Here is a 22,856-nt window from a genome sequence, read left to right as displayed (position 1 = left end):
TGATATCACTTTGTGATATCCTTGTGGATGCTGTTCACCAACATTGTAGAAGTTGCACAAAATTAAAGTTGTCATATCACCGTGCATTTGAAAATCCATGCATTATCATGCATCTAATTTCTTGTAGTTCTGTAAAGGCTGGATGCTCCTTCAGGATCTCCCAAATCAGTAAGACTACCATGCAATCGGGCTGCCGTCTATCAGTTTTTCAGAATTGTCCAGGTGTAGGCTGATTCGAGACGTTGCTCTTATTTCATTCCACTTCTCAGCACCTGATTTGCTGCTATGAGCATTACACTGATGATGAAAGCGATAGCGAATGCACAGATGAGACTCTTTCTGACACATGTCTGTTTGATTTGCTGTGTGGAACATGCTGCAGATAGAATCAAAGATGGTTATTCTCTCAATTCATTTGAAACCGCCACCACTTCTTGTTGCGTTGGGCTATATATTGTGTCTGGGATAAGAAGTGACGAAACCTGCCTGGTGAGAACAAATAAGTACATGTGCAATATACAAGTTGAAAGTTGTTTTTTTCTTTGCTTGAGACTCAAGTATGGTTTAAATATCTCTGGCAAACAAGAGATAACTATGCTTATTCGTTATCTCATATATAGGGGTATATATTGATTAGCAATACATGCAAAATGTTTTAAATTTCAAGTGTAGTGGTAATGTGAAAGGTAAAGCATCTTGCTATAGGGTCAATATTTATCACCAGAGGAACTATCACTTGTACTGGAAACAATAAATAAACATTCCTTACAACAAATTCCACAAGAAGATAAATAGTTGTGTAATTTAAAACTGTCAATATATCCATGTAAATTTGTATTACTGATAATCTCTAAGAAAGTGAAGCTTTGATCTTGCAGAATAACGTTAAAGGCTTTGCAGACATTATTTTCGATTTGTTTTTGGTATTCTCATAATTCTTCCCTCATTACCGCAATATTAATGAGCCAATTATTTTGATGAAAGTCATATTTAAGTATGATACTTAAGTCTGGAATCATTTCAGAAATATCCAAAATTAACAAGCCTCGCAGTCCAATTGGATTGAATATTTAAGTGACAGCATAATGTAACCTAATTCTTTCATTAAACCTCTGTTTTCCTTTGTTCTGAAGGAAATGTTGAGCGTTCTGTTAATTTCACTCACTTTGTTCTTGGGCATTCAAAAGAATTTTTTCTCTGTCTGCTTAGAAAGGATTTCTACCAACTTTCATTTTTGAGTACAAAGTTCCACAGTGATGTCTCCTAGTGTTGGTGTAAGTATATAGTAATAATAGAGTTTTCTTGAAATGACACTTGATCTTGAAGCACACTGTTTCATAGTGGTGTGGTTGCAACATCTCAATAGTGTCAACATTATGCTACAGACTGGTAAAGATTGGGTATATCCTTGTGGGTATACCATGTCACATGGTCTCAAGTTATGTCTGAGGTTTAAGTGACAGACGTAACGAGGTTATCCATATTGAGAGGATGATAAATTAGAGTGGGAATCACTTTCATTTACTCTTGCATGGTTCATAGCTCAGATACAGCAGGAGGGGAGGACCAGGAGTTAGTTACTCCCCTAATACCACTTGGAGTGGAAGATGTAAATTTGCAGATGACACCAAAATTGGAGGTGTAGTGGACAGCAAAGAAGGTTACCTCAGGGAACAACAGGATCTTGATCAGATGGGCCAGTGAGCCGAGGAGTGGCAGATGGAGTTTAATTTAGATAAATGTGAGGTGCTTCATTTTGGAAAGGCAAATCAGGGCAGGACTTATACACTTAATGGTAAGGTCCTGGGGAGTGTTGCTGAACAAAGAGACCTTGGAGTGCATAGGTCATAGTTCCTTGAAAGTGGAGTCCCAGGTAGAAAGGGTAGTGAAGAAGGCATTTGGTATGCTTGCCTTTATTGGTCAGTGCATTGAGTTAGGCCACTATTAGAATAATGTGTGCAATTCTGGTTTCCCCGCAATAGGAGAGATGTTGTAAATTTGAAAGGGTTCAGAAATGATTTACAAGGATGTTGCAAGGGTTAGAGGGTTTGAGCTATAGGAGAGGCTAAATAGACTGGGGTATTTTCTCTGGAGCGTCAGAGACTGAAGGATGACCTTATAGACATTTATAAAATCATGAGGGGCATGGATAGGGTAAATAGACAAGTTCTTTTCCCTAGAGAGGGGAATCCAAAGCTCGAGGGCATAGATTTAAGGTGAGAGGGGAAAGATTTAAAAGGGATCAAAGGGACAACTTTTTCATGCAGAGGGTGGTGCATGTATGGAATGAGCTGCCAGAAGAAGTGGTGAAGGCTGGTACAATTACAACATTTAATAGGCATCTGGATGGGTATATGAATTGGAAGGATTTAGAGGGATATGGGCCAAATGCTGGCAAAAGGGACTAAATTTATTAGGATATGGTCGGCATGGATCAGTTGGACCGAAGGGACTGTTTCTGTGCTGTACACCTCTATGACTTCATGACAAAAGAATCAAGTTGATGAAATTTAAAAATGGTCCAAGGGAAGTGTTTACATTTGGTACCGCCTATTAATTATAGTGTACACAATCCTAATGGTTTAGATGGGACTTGAAATCATATTGCAAAATATTCAAAAGCAAAGTATTGCAGATTGTGGAAAACTGAAATACCAGCAGAAAATGCTGGCAATATTCAGCATTTCTGGCAGAATCTGTGCATAGAAAAACAGAGGTACTGGTTCAGATTGCTGACCTTTTGTCTGAACGAGAAACTTTCAGTCAGGCTGGCTTCTGGTAGAGAACCATTTGTCAGTGTCACAAGTAGGCTGTGAAGTTAAAATTCCACAGTGTGTTGCAAACAGCGCCTTCTGGTTTTGCTATGGTGTTTTTGAACCTTCACTTCTGGCAGGCCAAGTATTAAAATCCAGCCTGCTAGCTCTGTTTCACTCTCTACAGATACTGCCAGACCTGATGAACATTTTCAGCATTTTCTCTTCTTACTGAAAAGTGTTCATCCATTTATCAGAGAATGTGACATTCATTCAGATACACTTGGTGGATTTATGACTGGCGTAGAGATTTACTAGAAGGCAGAAACAGATTGTACAGTATTATGCAGGACTTACTGTCAATGTCAACAGGACATTCTTCTGGGTTTACAACATGGCCTGCTTCTTCTGTCATGATTATATTTTCTATGTCCTTCATTGACAAATGTTCACAGAATGCCTCATAAAGGAGTCTCTTCAACTCTTCTACTGTCATTCTTTGCATATCGCACTGCAGCACAAATCAAACACATCAAGTTGATAATCCTAGATTATGACATTGTTATATAATGATATTGATTATACTGGTAGCAACAACAATTATAATTTCTCTGTTCCAATGGCACTCTGTGGTTAGCCAATAAGTTACTTTACTGTACCTGGAACTGGAATCTTTGTTGAGTCTCTTGCCTTTCTTCACTCATCTAAACATTTTGAGCACTTATTCACTTATACATAAGTGAATACATCCTGGCTGGTAAGCTGAATTTATATTTTAATTTAATTTTTAGAAAGAGATTTATTTTTCCATATACTATTATGCTATGGTTTGCTATAATTTTAAACCAAGACATAGTTTGTGGTTTTTATCTGAATAAAAACAGTAACAATGGCTGGATTAATGTTGCTCTCAAACATCATATCACTGTGTTATTTCTACATTAAAGTATCATTATAGCACTGTAAACAATTAATGTGTTTAAATATGGTACAATGAAACAATAGGATGTGATTGTATTCTATGGACGGCTATACACTGGCCACCCGATCTCAGTTGAATGGGTAGAGCCAGATAAAGAATGAAGATCAAAACCAAATAAGTTCTCCCACCCCTGGATACAAAATAAGACTAAAGGCTAACTCTGCTGTGTGCTTTCTGATTCTTATCAGCAATTGGAATTAATTTCTGTGCAGGAAGGTCAATGGTTAACCTTTTCACCCTGATAATCATCTCCACGCTCCAGTCAGCGGTGAGAACATCTAATGAATTTGTTCTTCCCAGTCAACTCGAGGTCTCACCTGCAGATGTCCTGGTAACACAGACGTCCGTGACCCTTCAGTCTTGTGGCCATAGACGGCTCACTACAGAGTATCTCTTTGGGGGTGCAGTCATCATGCATTCAACTCATGACCCTGCCAACAGCAATGCTGCTGGCTCATTGGTAAACACACTTGCAATCCCTGCATTCTAGTGTACCTCCACATTCAGCACTCTGCATTGAAAGGAGATATCCAGTATTCATCTGAGGCAGCTACTTTTCTTGGCTAAAGTCATACATGTTTCACTACTTTAGAGCAGGGTGCTAAGAACACAAGCCCCTGGTATGCATGGAACTTTGTATTTTGAGTTAGTTTGCCATTGGTCCTTATTCAACCTCTCAATGTTAATTGTAGCCCTGTAAATGAAGCGAAATCTCCTAAAGCCAAGCTGCCTATTGACATCACTGGACAATGCAGGATATTGAGGCTAGGCCTGGGATTCATTTACAGGTTGGCCTCAGGCTCCTTGATTCAGATGTACACTGCTTATGCAATGATATTGATGCTATTGTATTATCTTAAATGTGTTAGTCAAGAAAGTTTAGTTCATTATTTTGCTGTGCAGTTTCATTGATGACTGTCAAAAGAGGTTCATTCATCCATTCATTCATTCACTGGTTCTTTGGCTGATTAAAGGCTGGTTAGCTGTGTAAAGGTTAAAATAATGTAGACTGGATAATGCAAGATCATTCAGGTATTCAATAATCTGCCAGATGTGAATGATAAAAGTGGCTCAGTGGTTAGCATTGCTGCCCCACAGTGTCAGGGACCTGGATTAAACTCCAGCCTTGGATGACTGTCTGTGTAGAGTTTGCATGTTCTCCCTGTGTCTGTGTGGGTTTCCTCTGGGTGCTTTGGTTTCTTCCCACAGTCCAAAGATGTGCAGGTTAGGTGGATTGGCCATGTTAAAATTGTCCATTGTGCCCAGGAATGTGCAAGCTTGGTGGATTAGCCATGGGAATGCAGTGTTGCAGGGTTGGGATTGGTCTGGGTGGGATGCTCTGGGAGGGTTGTTGCAGGCTTGATGGGCCAAATGGCCTCAAAGAAGTCGGGATGAACTAATGACTGATCTGGTTGTAGCAGTTTAGGTAATATCTCTTGTTAAGTTAATAGGTTTACTGACTACAACATTCTTCCTCTTACATTTATCACAGAATCTTTTGACAGTTCTGATGAACTATCCATCATCATAATGTTCTCATGATGTGCTGTCAAACATTGATGAACTCTAGCATCCAAAATAGACCTATTTCCAAATGAATCCAAAAGCCACATTTGTTCTTGGGTTTTCTAACATAGATTTTCTTTTCTCCAGTGGCTTCCTTAATGTTTGATCCACTTGTGTAAATTATAAAGAATCCTGAAACTCTCTACCTCTTGAATCATTAAGAATATTCATTCTCAAGGGGCACATTGACTATAGATCTATAGATTGCAATGTAGCTGAAATCTGACTGGCATTTTTCTATCTCTTCTCCTGGATAAGTGTCTCAATTATCCCTGTGTGCTTATTTCTTTCATTTGCTTTGCTGGTGATGACTCAAACTTTCAGTTTCAATTTAGGTTCTTGTGAAAGCCTCTTCCTAACACCATTGGTCCAATTACTCAGATGTGAAAAAGCCAGCAAAGGGTAGCTGTCAGTTGGATGGTGGAGGGAGGTGGTGGGATGATGGGGCTTTGTTTCCCCAGTGACCATGCAGTGACCACTCCCATTAATTAATCACAGGCAGATTGGTGAGGTCAAGGTCAAATAAGTTGTTCCATCTATTGGTTCCCTCGCCACCTATCTGAGACCCAATCTAGCAGCTATCTCCTTTAGGACTCAGTCACTGGTGAAGCAACTGAGTCACTCTTTCTGATGGATTTTGAAGTCCCCCAGCCAGAGGAATTCTGTGCCCTTGCCACTTTCCTGGCTCTGCTTTTTTCTGAGTGATGTTCAACATGGTCAAGTACTGATTCATCAGCCAGGATTGGTTGGGGAGGGACATATTAGGTGGTAATCAGTGGGGGCTTTTCTTGTCCATGCTTGACCTGATGACACAAGACCTCATTTGGTTTGGAGTCAACATTGAGGCCTCCCAAGGTAACTCTCTCCCAACTATTCCACTGTGCCACTGCCTCTGGTGGATTGGTTCTGCTGGTGGGACAAGATGTACCCAGGAATGGTGATGGTCATGCCTGCGACAGAATCATTGTCAGTAAGGTATGATTCCATAACTATGCCAAGCTATTGATTGACCAGTCTCTGAGGGCAGCTTTTCAATTTTTGCACAAAGCCTCAAATGTTAGTAAGGAGGACTTTTCGGGTCAACAGGACTAGAATTCCCAGTGTTGTTTCCGGTGCCTAGGTCAATGCTGGGTGATCTGTCTGATTTTATTCCTTGCTTTAGACTTTTTGATGTTTTTGATAGGGCAGGTAAGAGTCAATCTTATGGTCTTGACAATATAGGCCCCAATTAGGGTAAGAATGGTAGATTTCCTTCCCTAACGTGAGTTTACAACACTCAACAATGCTTACATGATTGCCGTTAAACTGTCTTTTTAATTTCAGACTTTTGCTTGTTCAATGTAAACTTCATCACCTGCTATATAAAAACCAAAAGAGCTGTGGATGCTGTAAATCAGGAACAAAAACAGAAGTTGCTGGAAAAGCTCAGCAGGTCTGGCAGCATCTGTGAAGAAAAATCAGAACCCGAACTGAGGAAGGGTCACCGGACCCAAAATGTTAACTCTGATTTTTCCTTTACAGATGCTGCCAGACTTGCTCAGCTTTTCCAGCAACTTCTGTTTTTGTCATTATCTGCTTTGGTGGGATTTGAAACAATATCACCAGAGCATTAACTTGGATCACTGGACTGCTAATCCAATAATAATACCATTACACTACCATTTCCCTGCACATCCTGCTGAAATTAAACTTTGAGAAACTTTTCAGTGTTTTCAACAGGTTGACGGGGTGGTAAAGCAGCTGAGGAGTGGATGCCAAATAACAGCAGGGCAGAGAATAGTGGTGGAATTTGAAATTGAGGGATAGCAGAGATTATGGAGAGTGGACCCTGAGATCCTGGTACAGCACAGAGGTGGATTGTTTTCTGATAGCAGAATCAGCAAAAACACATATATGATGGACTGGGTAAATGGAGAGATAACTCTCCCAATGCTTCTGGTCCACAAACAATGCCGGTAATGTACCTACCTCATGATTAGAAGGTATCTCAGCTCTGTTTAATTGTAAGGATTACCAAGCCCTGGGAAATGAGGCTAACTGTGGTTAAAATTGACATTTTGCTAAAACGGAATCTCGCAACTTCATGATAAACAAAATGGGTGGATGGGGTTGGGATTGAATACATTTACTCCATTCATAAGAAGGACATAAGAACCAGGATCAAGAGTAGGCAATTCAGTTTCTCAAATCCGCTCCATTATTTAACACTATCATGGCTGATCTCATCTTGTCCTCAACTCCACTTGCCTGCTCGCTCATCATAATTGTTTAACTCATTACTAATTAAAAATCTGCCTATCTCCCTCTTAAATTTATTCTGTGTCCTGGCATTCATTGCACTCTGGGTACGAATTCCACAGACTCATGAGAGAAATAATTCCTCCTCATCTCTGTTTTAAATTTGCAATTTCTTAGTCTTAAATTATGACCTGTTGTTCTAGATTTCCCACAAGGAAAACATCTGCTTTGTGTCTATTTTGTCAATCCCCTTCAGTATCTTATATACCTCTGGAGGATCTCCTCTCATCCTGTTAAACTCCAGCAAGCATAGGCCTAAATTGCTCAAACTTTCCTCATAAGGCAAGCCATTCATTTCTGGAATTAATGTAGTGAACTTTCTATAAAACTGCCTCCAATGCAATTAAATGCTTCCTCAAGTAAGGGGACCAAAGCTGTACACAGCACTCCAAGCATGGTCTCACAATTCCTTAGTAAATTCCTTAGTAGCAACAACACAACCTTGCTTTTATATTCAATTCCTTATGAATTAATGCCAAAAGTCTATTTGCCCTCCTTATTACCTGTTGTATCTGCATTCTAGCTTCTTGCGACTCATGCACAAGGCCACACAGATCTGCTCCTAATCATTTTGAAGTTTCTCTATTCAGATAAATGTTGAATTTTTTTGTTTTTCCACCAAAATTGATGACCTCTTGCTTATCCATGTTAAAATCCATCTGCCAAATTTTAGCAGGCAGATCACAGCAAGCAAAGGATGTTAAGATCAAAAAGACTTAAAGGCATACAGGATACATTATTTGAGGCTGAAGTCCATTCAACAGTCTGATAACGGCCAGAAAGATGCTGTTCCTGAACCTGCTTATGCATGTGTTCAGGCTTCTGCATCTGCTGCCTGATGGAAGAGGTTGTAGGAGGTTATTATCAGGGTGTGATGGGTCTTTGATGATGTTGGCAGCCTTTCCATGGCAGCGAGCCATGTAAATAGAGTCCATGGATGGAAGGTTAGCTTCCACAATGGTCTGGGCTGTGCACACCATCTTCTGTAGTTTCTTACTGTCCTAGGCACAGCAGTTAACATACCAGGCTGTTATGCACCCAGACAGTGTGCTTTAAATGGTGCGTTGGTAGAAGTTAGTGAAGGACCTTATGGACATGCCAAATTTCCTGAGCCGCCTGAGGAAGAAGAGGTGTTGTTGTACCTTCTTGACTGTTGCATCTACGTGGGAAGTCCGGGACGGGTCATTGGTTATCGTCACTCCGAGGAACTCCTCTTTCTCAACCACTGTTCCATTGATGTAGATGGGGACATGTTCTCCTCCCTTCTTTCCGAAGTTGATGACTACTGCTCAACTACCACCATCAATGGGATCAGAACCATTCAATGTAACTGTCACAATTTTCTACTACCTACTGTGTATGTGTGTTGTGTTATTATTTCTTTGTGTTTTTAGTAAGTAATAAACTCTTTTGCTAACTCATCATTTGGTTGAGGAGAAAGATACCAACAGAAAAGGGATCCTTTATAAATTAACCTTGTTGCGATCAACCGAGAGGGCAAGTGAATAATGAAGGGGAGCTGATTTAACCTTGCCTTCCTAGGAGCTTAATGAGTAGAAGTATCCCACATGGAACTGTAACAAATTGGGAAATCTTGTCCAAGATCTGGCCATAAAAGTACTCTAAAGGTACCAAGCTGCTGGAGCAGATTATTGACTATTTCCTTAACACAAAATTGTTCCATCCTGCTTGGGATGATCTCCATGAATTCTATCTGCAGTGGTCTTCTGTTTAAGATATGCAAGTACTTCCAGTGCCTTTCTGCCTATGCTAGGAATCAATGTACCAGTTCAAATAACTTTTGATTACTGGCTGGGATAATGTGTTGGGACAATCTGAGTGACCTCTTGTGTTCCCAAAGCTTTTCCATCTGCTTGCTGTCTTATACACTGCCCTAATTTAACTGAGAACAGTTCTATGAATAACAAATAAAAAAATGCCTTGAGAGCTTTAAAAGTGCTGCTTAATGTTCAACAATTTTTAATTAATGACATGCAGCGAGCAATCATATAAGTACTTTCAGATCAAAGAGGTGACAACGAGCTCCTGTACTTTAGATGCAAAGACAGAGTTAATATTGATACAGCGGCTATAACATGTTATTGACTATTAAGAGGGTAATTGACTACAGGGGCATGATTGATGCTCACGTATATAGGCTATTAACACTGATGAAAGTTAATAAAGAAGTGGTTTCCTGTTGAACTATTCTCTAACTATAGCCTGGTGCATTTGAGTCAGTTAGTCACTGAATAAATGTGCACAAAAAAATACACAGTGGCAAAATAATTTCATAGAAGTGCATAGAATTTTAATCATGGCTGGGAGTTCAACATTTTTGTGATAACCTAATCTGCCTGTTGGTAACTGGGTGTAAAATTGGTACATTCCATTTCATTGAAACAAATATTGGGTGGAGTGTAAAATCAGGTTTCCATCTGACCCCATTACCTAGTGAGTTCAAAGAATCAGAATTGTTACGATGCAGATGAAAGGCATTCGGTCCATCATGTCTCTGAGCATTTTGACTTTTTGCAGAACCTTTGCTTTTTCCCAATAATTTTCCACTTTGTTCCTATTAAATAATCATCCCTGAATTCACTACTCTTGAGTGCTTCGATGGAAGCTGGCTGCACCACACTTCCAGGCAGTGCATTCCATACCCTAATTACTCACTGTGCGAGAACGATTTTTCTCTCTTCATGTCTGCTTGTTTTGCAAAACATTTTAAAACTGTGCCCCCTGTTTCTCAATCCTTTTACAAGCTGGAATAATTTCTCCTTAGCTGCTTTACTCAACTCCTTGAAGGATTTGGAAACCTCTCCTCAGCCTTCTCTTCTTCAAAGAAACAATTTGCATTTTCTCCAATCTATCATCATAACCAATGTGTCTCATCCAATTCTTGTGGCTACAATGACCCCCTACTGAGTTGCCTCATCCATACTCCTGTATTAGTGACTTGTTGGAGGTAAAAAGGAACTGCAGCCTGCAGACTACTTCCTAAGCATTCTAAATGTTTTGTTCCCTTGGGTGTTAACAATTGATAAAAGTTCAGGATGTATTGCTTGGATTCGAAACTCTGAAATTCTACAAAATTGTGCTTCATGAAGATTTTTCCCAATTGCATTTTTCCCCGAGCTGAATGGAATGTAGAAGTAAAACCGCTTGAAAAACCATTTCTCTAAAAGGATATGTGTTTTCCCCAAAGGTATGCACTTTGTTAGCAAAAAGAAAAGAAAAAAAAGGGTTTTTTTGGTCAGTATAGACCTCGGGGTACATTTTAACTGGTGCCTGATTGACTGCAATCATCACTTCCCATGGAAACCGAATAGCTGGCTTACTCACAGGAGAATTCAGTTCATCTGAAGAGCCACAGAGATATATCTATACCTCTAATATCTTTCTTGTACCCATACTTTATGCTGTCAAGATCATGATTAGAGGTAGCATTGTTAGCTATTGAAGGCATGATGTGCATATTTTGAGTCTTATAATCAACTAGGTGCTGCTCTGTACATAGTACTGATCCAAAGTTCCCCTTATCATGAGCTAAGCAGGCAACGTGTTTGGGAGTAGAACCCAATACAATTGCCCTATTCATAATGTTATATACAAGTTTCATTTATGGGCACTGTCACCCCTTGATTTTATGAACTTCCCATTTTTCTACATTACACTAAATATTCAAACCAATCAAGTAAAGCCCGTGGATAAGGTTCAGGCAGTTTTGCATCTCTCAGTTGCAGTACGTGGGCTAATTGCAAATTGTCCTAATTACCCACCATATGTTCAGCATTAAATGCTGCTAATTGTGTTTCAATAAAGAGCAAAGAAATGTTAGTTCTTCAGTTAGTTGTCTAAATTCTTCAATGAATTTGTAAGAGATTATATCAAACACTTAATGGTGCACTTCCCTTTGATGGTTGTTGGTTGTTTAAAAATGGTTTCGTTTGGACCAGTTAATGTATGCGATGTAAGTAAATTTCAGCACCCAACAATCTACTAAATATGGATGGTGGCTCTCAAGATTATTCTTTAATAAAGTGTTAAAATGAATAGGTTAAGGCTTTTATTGGGTAATTTATCCTACATATGAATTAGGAGCAGGTATAGGCCAATTGAACCCTTGAGCCTGTTTTGCCATTCAATAAGATTGGATTGTAACCTCAAATCTATATTGCAAACTACTCTGATCACTTTTCAACTTCTTGTTAAATAATCTTAAATAAGTATTAAGTATCAAAAATATTTCAGGTCTGTGCTTTTCAGGAAGAGAGTTCCAAAGTATCATGACCCTCTGACTGGAAAAACCTTTACCTCATGTCGGTTGTAAATGGATGACTAGTGATTCTTAAACAGTGACCATTTAATGAATCTGTAAGAGGAAACGTCGTCTCCCCATCCACTATGTCAATACCCTTCAGGATCTTATATATTTCAATCAAGTCATCTCTTACTCTTCTTAATCCAGTGGATACAAGCCCAGCCTACCTATTCTTTTCTCATAAGGCAACCTTCATAAGACATCCCACCTATTCCAGTATTATTTTGGTAAACCTCCTCTGAACTGCTTCCATCATATTTACATCTTTCCTTAAATAAGATGACCAAAGCTGTACACAGTACTCCAGATGTGGTCTCATCGTGTCTTGTATAACTGAACCATAATATCCCTACTTTTGTATTTAATTCCTCTTGTGATAAATTATAACATTCCATTGGATTTCCTAATTACTTGCATACTAATCTTTTGTGATTTGTAAGACAGAAACGCACACATCTCTCGCATTTCAGAGCCTTGTGATATCTTATCATTTCGTTATGATTTTTTTTATTATTCTTGCCAAAATGGACAACTTTGCATTTTCTCCACAGTATCCGCCATTTGCCAGATCATTACCCATTCAATTAACCTATCCAAATTCTCTCTTGGCCTATGTCGTCGTCTCAACTTACTTTCCTACCTATCTTTGGGTCATTAGCAAATTTGGCAACTATGCCTTCTCTTCCTTCATTATTCATATAAATTGTGACCAGTTGATGTTCCTGCGCCAATCCCTGTGGCAAACCACTTGTTGCATTTGGTCAGTCTGAGAAAAGACCCATGTTTTCCCTGGAACAATCTGGCATCCAGGAGCTTCCACATGCTACAGCTGTCAAACATCAACTGCCCTGTCTTCCTTAATGTATTCTAATTAACTACTTAAGGATTTTATTCAATTGCATATTTACTCATATTTTTACCTATTGTCCTAACTTTACCACCACCTTCTATACAATGTTAACCCTGAGGAATAGCGTAAACTGTACACCGATAACAGATACTTACTGAATAACTAGCTTCTTCTCCTACAGTGTAAGAATCAATTTCTGGAAATACCAATTGCAAGCATTCATTTCAAGGCCAATCTGTGTTTGCAAGCTGTATTTGTACATTCCTAACACAAAAGGCTGAGCTGACTCACTTGCAGAAGAACTGTCTTGTGGGTTTAACGATCACGTTGTTTGTTAAAAATGTCAACTATGACTCAGTGGGTAGCACTATCAGGGACTGAATGGCCTACTCCAGCTCCTAAATCCCATGTCCTGCATTCATGTGTTCCTCTGTTAGACAGTATGACTTCATAGATCTGGCATGATTTCAAACAAAAAGTAGAGGAATTCTCCCCTGTGTCCTGGTTGATAAGTGTTGCTCAATCAACATCATTAGAACAGATTATCTGACGGTAATCACATTAAATTTGTGTGTGCTTATTAAGTTCAACTAGCTGCTGCATTTCTACAGAAAACATCATCCCTGCTTTCATTCAACAACCAGTCATTAGTACCTTATGGATGCCTCCCAGCATTATATTGTAAGACTGAACAAAATTGCTAAATTTAAATATGTTCTAGGCTGCCAGACTGAATATTGTTGGAAGTTGGGCGTAGCTTTTTCTCCCCTGCATTCCTTAAGATAATTACTATACAGACACTTGATAAACACTTTTCTACTAAACAAAAAACCATAAGAACTGCAGATGCTGGAAATCTGAAACAAAAACAGAAATTGCTGGAAAGTCTCAGCGGGTCTGGCAGCATCTGTGAAGAGAAATCAGAGTGAATGTTTTGTTTCCAGTGACCCTTCTTTTGAAGAAACATTCACTCTGATTTCTCTGCAGAAACACCTTTCCACCTTATTTTGCAGTTCCAAGAAAGACAGTCATTCAGCAATTTGTTGGTGCTGCAGCTGGTCAGCTGTAAGTAACACTATTGGATAAAGTCACAGGTATGTTTTTTTCTACTTCTGTACAGAAAGCAAATACTATTTACAAGTGAAGGATGACATGAACCTTAAATGAAAACTGAAAGAACTGCGGATGCTGTAAATCAGGAACAAAAACAAAGTTGCTGGAGAAGCTCATGAGGAAGGGTCACCGGACCCGAAACGTTAACTCTGTTTTTCCCTTCACAGGTGCTGCCAGACCTGCTGAGCTTCTCCAGCAACTTTGTTTTTGAACCTTAAACATCTAAACAAAGTCAAAACTGAGCAACTCAGCAACTTTAACCTGAACTGGAGTAATTTAGGTTAAGGATTCATTTTGATACTGTTTGGGAATTTAATTCTTTGTATGTTGGGTCATGTGTTATTTTCTTGTGAATTTCTTCGTTGACTTTAATGGGAAGAGTAATAGTTTCTACCCAGGCATTTTAGATTGAGGACCTGTGGCACATTAGTACTGTCTCTGTCACTGAGTCAGAAACTCTAGGTTCAAGTCCTACTCTGAGACTTGATGGCTAAGGGACGTTCATTCATAATGCGGCCAAACATGTTGAATGTGAACTTGTAAGTTTTTCCAACACAGCTCAAATGGCAAGGGTAAGATTGGGAATGACTCCTCCTGGTCAGACATTTGATGGAAAGAAATTGGAACCTTTACCCTTACTGTCCAGACTACAACATGCATATAGCAATCTATGTTGGCACAGCAACTCAGACTCTTTGGGGAGACAGTGGGTTCAGTTTGCCTGGTCTGGATCAGATTGTTGACATCAAAACAGGGATTGAACCCTGTTCTGCAGTGCAGTGGATTCAGCATCTGCTTCCTTCCCCTACCCACTCTGGAGATTGTGGCATTAAGGGTTGTACCTCCCTTCAGGGGGAAAACACCAGAAGAATAAGATCCAGATTACTCGAGGGAATACATGTTTCTGACCTTTTCTGGTTATTATTCGTTGAACAGCAGTAGAAGCAGAAAGTGACTCATGATTTATTTAATTCTCACAGTACTTTCACTTCACTTCTCACTGGAGTTGGATGAGCAAAGGCTGTAGGATAAGCTTGACTAGTGAGCAGACCAGGATGTATTTATTACCTCTGTTTTTCAGATAATGACAGCTGGGTAAGGGAGCAAATCTCTCTGTGCTGAACATTATGGAGGAGGAAGGAGAACAGAAATGGTTCAAGGGCCTTTGAGTTGTTAAGATATTTTTGCAGGATTTGCACAGCTCCACCCAATGAAGGACAACATGCAAAGCATCTGTAACATGACAGCTATGTGATCCTGGACCTGTCTCAGCATGAGAATATTGCAAGCTTTTTAGTATGAGCAGGAGCTATCATACAGAGCAGCCAGTATATAATTCACTGCTGTTTACTGAGCTGTCTTCCTCACTGATTTCGTGCATTAAATTCAACAGTGATATGCAGCCTCAATTTTACCAGATGCAAGATGCTCCCTTGGTACAATGTAGAATTGATCACAGCAATCTTGCTATTCATAAATTTGCAGGCTCTACCAGCCATTCCATCAAGGTTCGGGTGATAAGTCATTACCACCATCTTGAATGAATCAATACCTGAGTTGTGGATTGCCGATGGAAGGTTGAATGTAGTTGGGAAAAGAGAGAATACAAAGTTGGGCCTTGGGAGAAAGGGGCCTGAGTTTTATGTTTCCTCTAGGAGTACACTGGGAGGCAGGAGCATTGCGTCCACTGCATACCCACCTCTGGCACAATGGTACCAGTTGTGTTGGATGGCCTGCCCATCCTTCAGACAACTGAAGCCCTTACGTGATCTTTCTACTGCCATGTTACATGGAAAGGCCACCTGGTAAACCCTCCTGGCTTGGCTGTGGGTTCTATTTGGGGTCCTCTTGTTTGGGCTTATCCAATAACTGTTGTCACCCATGTATGTTAATGCCTTGTGGTCCAAAACATGGTCCACTCACCAGGTGAAGCCTTTCCATGGGATCCAGACTCCATTGCTGTTCTTCCTGAGGGGACTGTCTGCAGTGTCAGCAATGGCCACCACTGCAGGTGGCGCTGCTGGGACTGAAGAGGTGCTTGCCATCTGATTAGTCAACAGCTCTTGAAGGTGGGGCTTCATCACTTGTGGCCAGAAGACACAAATTGGGAGAGTTAGCAGCTTGATAACCATGAAATCTAGCTTTCTGGCTCATTGTGGGTAAGGTCATCCTGACTTTTGGGCCAGATTCTGGGGCCGCTATCCTCACAAAAGATTAGAGCTATGGCTCATTTAGTCCAAACATGAGCAGGACACCTCTATGGAAACGTTCAAACACACTAAGAAAAATGATGTAAATGATGCACAATAATAAAGCAGAAACATAGCAGATCCTTAACTTACTAAACCAATGACTGCAAGTGAATTTTGTCTTAGTAACCCACCGTGTATTTTCAGGCAAAGTGTGGAAAAATAAACACATAGCTATGAGAGCAAATTAAGTCCCGGGGCATTTTTCTCAGTTGCATGATGTTGTGGTACTTAGGTTGACATGGTTCTCCTGACATCTTACCTTCCAAAAAACATTATCAAATTCGGTTCCGTGGAACTTTTCTGGAATTGCAGCTGATGACAGTTTAGGTCCAAGCAACGTCACAAACTCTTCAAAGTCCACCTGTCCATCACCTGAAGTCATAGTACAGAGTTAGTGTGGGATATTCTGAATTTGTTGTGACACCACCTAATAAAAACATAAATTGAATCACATCACACTCTAGTGTTATTATTGGATAGTGACCCGGAACTACAATGAGTACAGCGCCCAATAATAATGACAGGGATTGGAATCTCAGGTTTCTCTGTCACTTGTGTTCACTCATTGAACAAGGTGATAGGTTGGCTTAGAGATCTGTTCATGTCTGGAAAAGGGTGCAGTGACTGAGCTACAGAAGCTGGGGTGTTTTGCACATTCCATTTACTTGGACATAGAGTTCACATGCGATGTGCAAGCAGCATTACCCATGCTGCTTAATGGCTGTATGTCGGTTTATAGGGGATGGACAGGTGGGGACAGATGGGAAAAAGGGCATCTCTAGCACCACTTAAAGGTAACCAGGGCATGTACTCATACAATTGAGCTTGTCACCTCCCTGATGCAGTGGAGGCAAACTGAGTGACCCTCTGCAGCCTTTTGTTCACTCATTCCTGGAATGTGGGTATCACCGGCTGGGCTAGCATTTGTTACCCATCCTTAATTGTCCTTGAATTGCATGGCTTTGTAGGCCATTTCAGAGAGCAGTTAAGAATCAACCCCATTGCTGTGGGCCTGGAGTCACATATAGGACAAACCAAGTCAGGATGATGGATTTCCTTCTGCAAAGGACATTAGTGAACCAGATAGGTATTTATGAGAATTGGCAGTCATTACATGGTCACCATTTGGCCAGCTTTTAAATTCCAAATTTTTCTTGAATTCAAATTTCACCATTTGCCTTGGTGGGATTTGATCCCATGTACCCAAAACTTTATCCTGGGAACTCTGGATTGCTAGTCTAGTGACATTACCACTCCTCTGCCTTCCTGAAGTTGTTCTGTAGTGTAAATAAAATTGAAGGTCTCTGTGACTTTGACAGCCACAGGGCAGATGTAGGGTTTGAGACTCCAGTAATGGCTATATCATCTCACACAGCTCAGTAAGATCCTTCTTTGTGGCATGCAAGCACTTTGCATTTTGCTCTCTGATGATGTGCACTTGTGAGAACTACTGCCTGAGGCCCCACAGTAGGTATTATCTCCTAAACAAGACACAACAGACACAGATTTCAATTTCGGGCACAAGAAGGCGAGCCAGCAAATAACTATCAACTCGATGACCCTTTTAAGAAGCACCGCTGCAAGGTTCTTGCTGTTAACATAAGTCGTGGGACAGACAAGCTTCTGAAAAGGCTTCTAAAGCAAGCAAATGTTCCTTATTCTTTTGAATGTTTTTACTACATCTACAGTGTGCCCTAGATACCTATGGATTAGCCCTTTCCAGTAGGTGCTGCTCTTCCTGTACGGCACAGGCAGACAGGTATGCTCTCTGTTTTATGTCAGTACACTGAGAATAGTTACTATCACATTTCCAGGCTGTTGTTTTGAAGTGAAGAATTTGTTGTCATATTAGACCCCAGAATACAGAAAAATAAAATGGCTTTCATCAAATGCTGATTTATAGCCGCTCGTCATAAAGCAGCATTAAGAATGGGGATGACAATGCCTATGGTGCAGTCTAGCTTATCTCTTGATTCCAAAGGACCTTCGAAATAAGAGAAAGCAAGAAAGAAAATTAAACACAGTAACATGAGAGATCATCAATGCCTCCAACATTTCTAAATCCAGAATGTATCAATGTTCATTAGAAACATATTCATTGTTCCCGAATATATTACAATGATGGAAATAAATGGTATTTACGGACGTGTTAATATTTTATCGGTAATTCTTTTAGCAATGATAATGCAATGTTAATGATGCACTCAACCTGCACTATTATATAGTTTAGCAAGATACTATACTGCTTCCCTGTGGCTTCTGAAAAATCCCAGAGGGAATGGTCCTTGTGGAAGGCTGACAAGGGAGGGGAGGGGAGTATGTTTCTGGTGGTGGCAATCTGCCGGAGGTGGCGAAAATGGTGGCTAATGACCCTTTGGGTGTGGATGCAGGTGGGATGGTAAGTTATTTGCTGTAAGTTACATATTGTACATATATTATGTGCAATTTGGGGAAAGTTTGATCTAATTTGGCAGGTGGTGGAGGAAGGGAACTAAAAAAAATCGTAGCAAAGATAACAAAGATAAGAATTTTTCATTGTACGTGGAAATTTTTTTTTTAACCATTGTGTCTCTAGTCTAATAAGCAGTTCTTCCTTAGGGGAGGAGGGGTGTTCACAACTGTAATCATGAACTTAATCAAAAAAAATTCAAAAGCAACACGTTGGTAATTGAAATGAGTAATAGTAAATATAGCCATTAAAAAGTGCTGAGCAATGAAACTAAATAATAATGTCAATTTTTGCCCTTTTTACGATCACTATGAAAGAAGGTGGCCACTAGTATCTAGCTGAGCAGTTAGTTTTAAGTAACATTAGCCTTGAGTTGCCTCTAGTGGGACACATTCCAAGCTGGCCTTGGTGCAGTTCACATTAAGGTGGGAGTTAGAGCCGAGTTGACTTCCAGCCTGGATTTTTTTCCTCTGTCGGCCTGCTTTTCCTTTCTCCTTTCCCTGGCCCCCAGTCTCGACTTTTTTCTTCTATCTCTCTCACTCCTTTCTCTCTCTCTTTCCCACCTTCCCCAATCTCTCTCACTGCATTTCACTGTGTGTCTTACTCTGCCCCCTTTAACTTCAAGAAAAGAATCAACAGGGCTTTGGAATCCAAAACTTTATGGCTGCACTATTACCCCACCAGAAAACATTGAAATGAAAGTGGGCCATCTTTGTCCAGCTAGCTGGAGCTCCAAGCTTCTCCAATCACATGCAGATTCTCTTCTGCACTTTCTGCTGATATGTTCACCAGGAAGCTTGTGGAATCACACACGGGACAGAAAAGAGTCTCTATTGGGAGGAACAGCTCCTTGCAAGTATCTCTGAGTGTGCTATAAATTAAAGTTGATGTCAAGCCAGATGAAAGTCTCTGGTGGGCTGTGGGTTGAGCTCCGCTAATCTGATTCAGCGTAAAGTGGATGCGAAAAGAGACAGAAAGTATTGGAAGCAAAAGTGCTCAACAGAGGAGAGCTCATTCCAATGATTTAAGAAGGGACTTGGCACAAGTAGATTGGAATAGGAAGTTGCGGGATAAAGTAGATCTGGAGCAAGGAGGATGATTGTCAAAATAAGTCTGGCCTTCAGCAGACTATGAAAATCAGTCTATAAAATGAAGAGCCATAAGTCTGCCTATTAAACTAAAAGTCTATAGAGCCTAGGCCTGCCCTTTCAGCTCTGTGTGTGAGAGATTTGGACTGTCTACCAGTGTCATGCCAAGAAACTCAACCCCTTTCACTTGAAATGTCTTCTGAAGATCAGGGGGCAGGACAAAATATCAAACATGGAGGAGCTCAGTTGAGCTGACCTGCCAAACATCTACAGCAAACTGAGACAGTCACAGAGTTGTGTTGGATATGTAGCCAACATAAACTTTTTTCTGGTGACTTAGGCTGGAATGCACCCTTTTGGTAGTCAAAGGAAGCATTACAAAGACTATAAAGTCTTTATTTAGACTTTAATTTTACCATTCCATTTGCCATACTAATTGCACAATCAAAGAAAAAAGCAAGCACATATCAGAGGTAGAAGAAAAGCTCAACCATCTTGAGTATCTTGACCTATTTTCAGCAGAATCTTCTTGGCACATATTGGTATTAGCATCATCTACATATCCACCAGAATTCTACCATTCAGCCCAGATGATCATCATTTGAAGCACAGGTGATCAAGGAATTTTCTACGCTTCTACAGGATTCCCTCACTGTCAATTTGACTCAGTTCAATCTTTATCAATCTTAATAGCAGTAGTCTGACTCAGTTGCTAGGTCTCTAGCCTCAAAAGTAAATGTTTATTTGTTGAATGCCAACAACTAAAATCAAGCATTTGACCTAGGCCAACACTCCAGTGCAATACTGAAGAATTGTTTTGTTGTTAGATGTGCTTTGGACAAATGACACGTTGAAATTGAAATGTCATGTGATAGTCAAGGTTGATGCAAATATACAACTGATGCACTGGCCAATAATCTTTCCTTAATCAACATACTTGAATCTCATTTGCTGCTTTTTTGTAACATGCTGCATACAAATTGGCTGGGTATTTACCTTCATAACAACAGTAGCTATACTGCAAAGGTAGTTTGGGGGAATTTGGGGTGTCTGGAAAGATGCAATAGACACCAGGTAAATGAGTTCTAATTCTGGTCAACTCCCATTGATATAGTGCTGCTATGTTACTAACAAAGATACACAGCATTGTAGAAATAACATACAGATAATTAAATTACATTCAGAAAAATAACTAAAACATTTACATTGGAGAGGCTGGAAAGATGAATTTTACTTGCCCCCCACCCCATCCCAAAGAGTGGCAGAGCTTTGATGAGGATCCTGATCTTACTGGGTTTCCACTTGTTTGGATTATGACCTATATCCCAGATAGTGGGGAGGTTTTTAAAGTGGCTTCATCTCCCCACAGCAGATCAAAAGGGAAAAGCCGTAGCATATTCCAGAAATTACACCTGAATAGGTTCTGATAGTGTAAATCTAATAAAAGTAGCCCTGCTCAGTCAGTCCACCAGCAGCTAGGATTTATCACCATGACAAATTTATATCAGAATTTGAGAATAAATGTTAATACCTCCTCCCCTTGATGCTAATACTTTGGCATTTAGGCTGCTACTTATTACATGCCTGGAAAGTCATCACAAAAACCTATCATTGTATCTTAAAATTTCCAACACATCTGCAGTTGAGAAGATAGTGATGCCTACATTTAACAACTGTCTTTGGAATTGATTGTGAATGGCAGTACAAATCTGAATTGCTAATGTACCATTGAACCCGTTCATAAATGTTTTTGAAACTGACTTTCTGTGTAGATAGCATTTTCTCAGATTGACCATTATATAGGATAACAATTTTAGATGAAACTTGTAGGAAACATTCATATAGCTCGTGGATATCTGCATAGAAATACAGTAACTAATAAAGAGCAATTTACAGAAGTGTAAAAAAAAGTTAAAAACCAGAACCTTGGCGGTGGTAATCTCCAGATTACGTCCAGTGCCACGTACCAGTGAGAGAAAGAACAGGAGGATATGGCAGATGAATGAGTGGCTAAAGATTTGGTGCAGGGGGCAGGGATTCAGATTCCTGGATCGTTGGAATCTTTTCTGAGGAAGAGGTGACCTATTCAAGAGGGATGTGTTGCACCTCAACTGGAGGGTGACCAATATCTAGGTGGGCAGATTTGCTAGTACTACAAGGGAGGGTTTAAACTAGATTGGCAGGGGGGTGGGATCCTCAACAGCAGGGAGGCAAGTGCAAGGCTGGAAGGAGTTACAGTAATCAGAAATAGCAGGTTGAAGGGACAGGTCAGGATGGAACAGAACAGGGAGTGACGAATACCTGTTGGATTAAATTGCATCTATTTCAATGCAAGAGGGCTGACAGGTAAGGTCGATAAACTCAGGGCGTGGATAGGTACGTGGGACTGGGATATTATAGCCATTACAGAAACATGGCTAAGGGAGGGACAGGACTGGCAGCTCAATGTGCCAGGGTGCAGGTGCTTTAGGCAGGACGGAGGTAATGGAAAGCGGGGAGGGGGAATGGCATTTTTGATTAAGGGGGGTGTCACAGCATAATCAGAGATGAAATAACTGAGGAATCATCCAGTGTGGCTTTGTGGGTGGAGCTGAGAAATAAGAAGGGGATGGTGACATTATTGGGTTGTACTACAGGCTCCCAATATAGTCAACAGGAATTAGAGGAACAAATATGCAGGGAGATTGGGGAGACTTGCAGGAGCAATAGGGTTGTGTAGTGGGGGATTTTAATTTTCCTAACATAGACTGGGACTGCCATAGTGTTAAGGGCTTAGATGCGGTGGAGTTTGTTAAATGTGTTCAGGAAAGTTTCCTCAAGCAGTATATAGAGGGTCCTACTCGGGAAGGGGCAAAACTTGACTTACTCTTGGGAAATAAGACAGGAAAAGTGACTGAGATGACAGTGGGGGAGCACTTTGGGACCAGTGACCACAGTTCTGTTAATTTTAAAACCGTTATGGAGAGGGACAAAACTGGCCCACAGGTTCAAGTCCAAAACTGGGGCAAGGTGAATATTAGAAAGGAGCTTTCAGGTGTTGATTAGAGTAGTTTGTTTGCAGGCAAAGGAACCTCCAGCAACTGGGAGGCCTTTAAAATTGTGATATCTAGAATTCAAGGTCTATACATTCCTGTGAGGGTGACGGGCATGGTTGGCAGGAGTAGGGAACCCTGGATGACAA

General features: G+C 40.4%; 1 protein-coding gene across 1 annotated transcript in view; it reads right to left on the bottom strand.

The window, feature by feature from the left end:
* Positions 1–248: 248 nt before the first annotated feature.
* The window catches only part of LOC109911085 (calcium-binding protein 7), a 52,660-nt gene continuing 30,052 nt past the window's right edge, over positions 249–22,856 (bottom strand). The window contains exons 3-5 of the mRNA XM_048611639.1: positions 16,398–16,510; positions 3,111–3,264; positions 249–376 (exon numbers count right to left, since the gene is read on the bottom strand). Coding sequence (XP_048467596.1) covers positions 249–376; positions 3,111–3,264; positions 16,398–16,510 — 395 coding nt within the window. The remainder of the gene's footprint in view (positions 377–3,110; positions 3,265–16,397; positions 16,511–22,856) is intronic.

Source organism: Rhincodon typus, chromosome 24, assembly GCF_021869965.1.
Source record: "Rhincodon typus isolate 14 chromosome 24, sRhiTyp1.1, whole genome shotgun sequence".
Classification (NCBI taxonomy): Eukaryota; Metazoa; Chordata; class Chondrichthyes; order Orectolobiformes; family Rhincodontidae; genus Rhincodon; species Rhincodon typus.
This window is presented reverse-complemented; position numbering and strand designations above follow the sequence as displayed.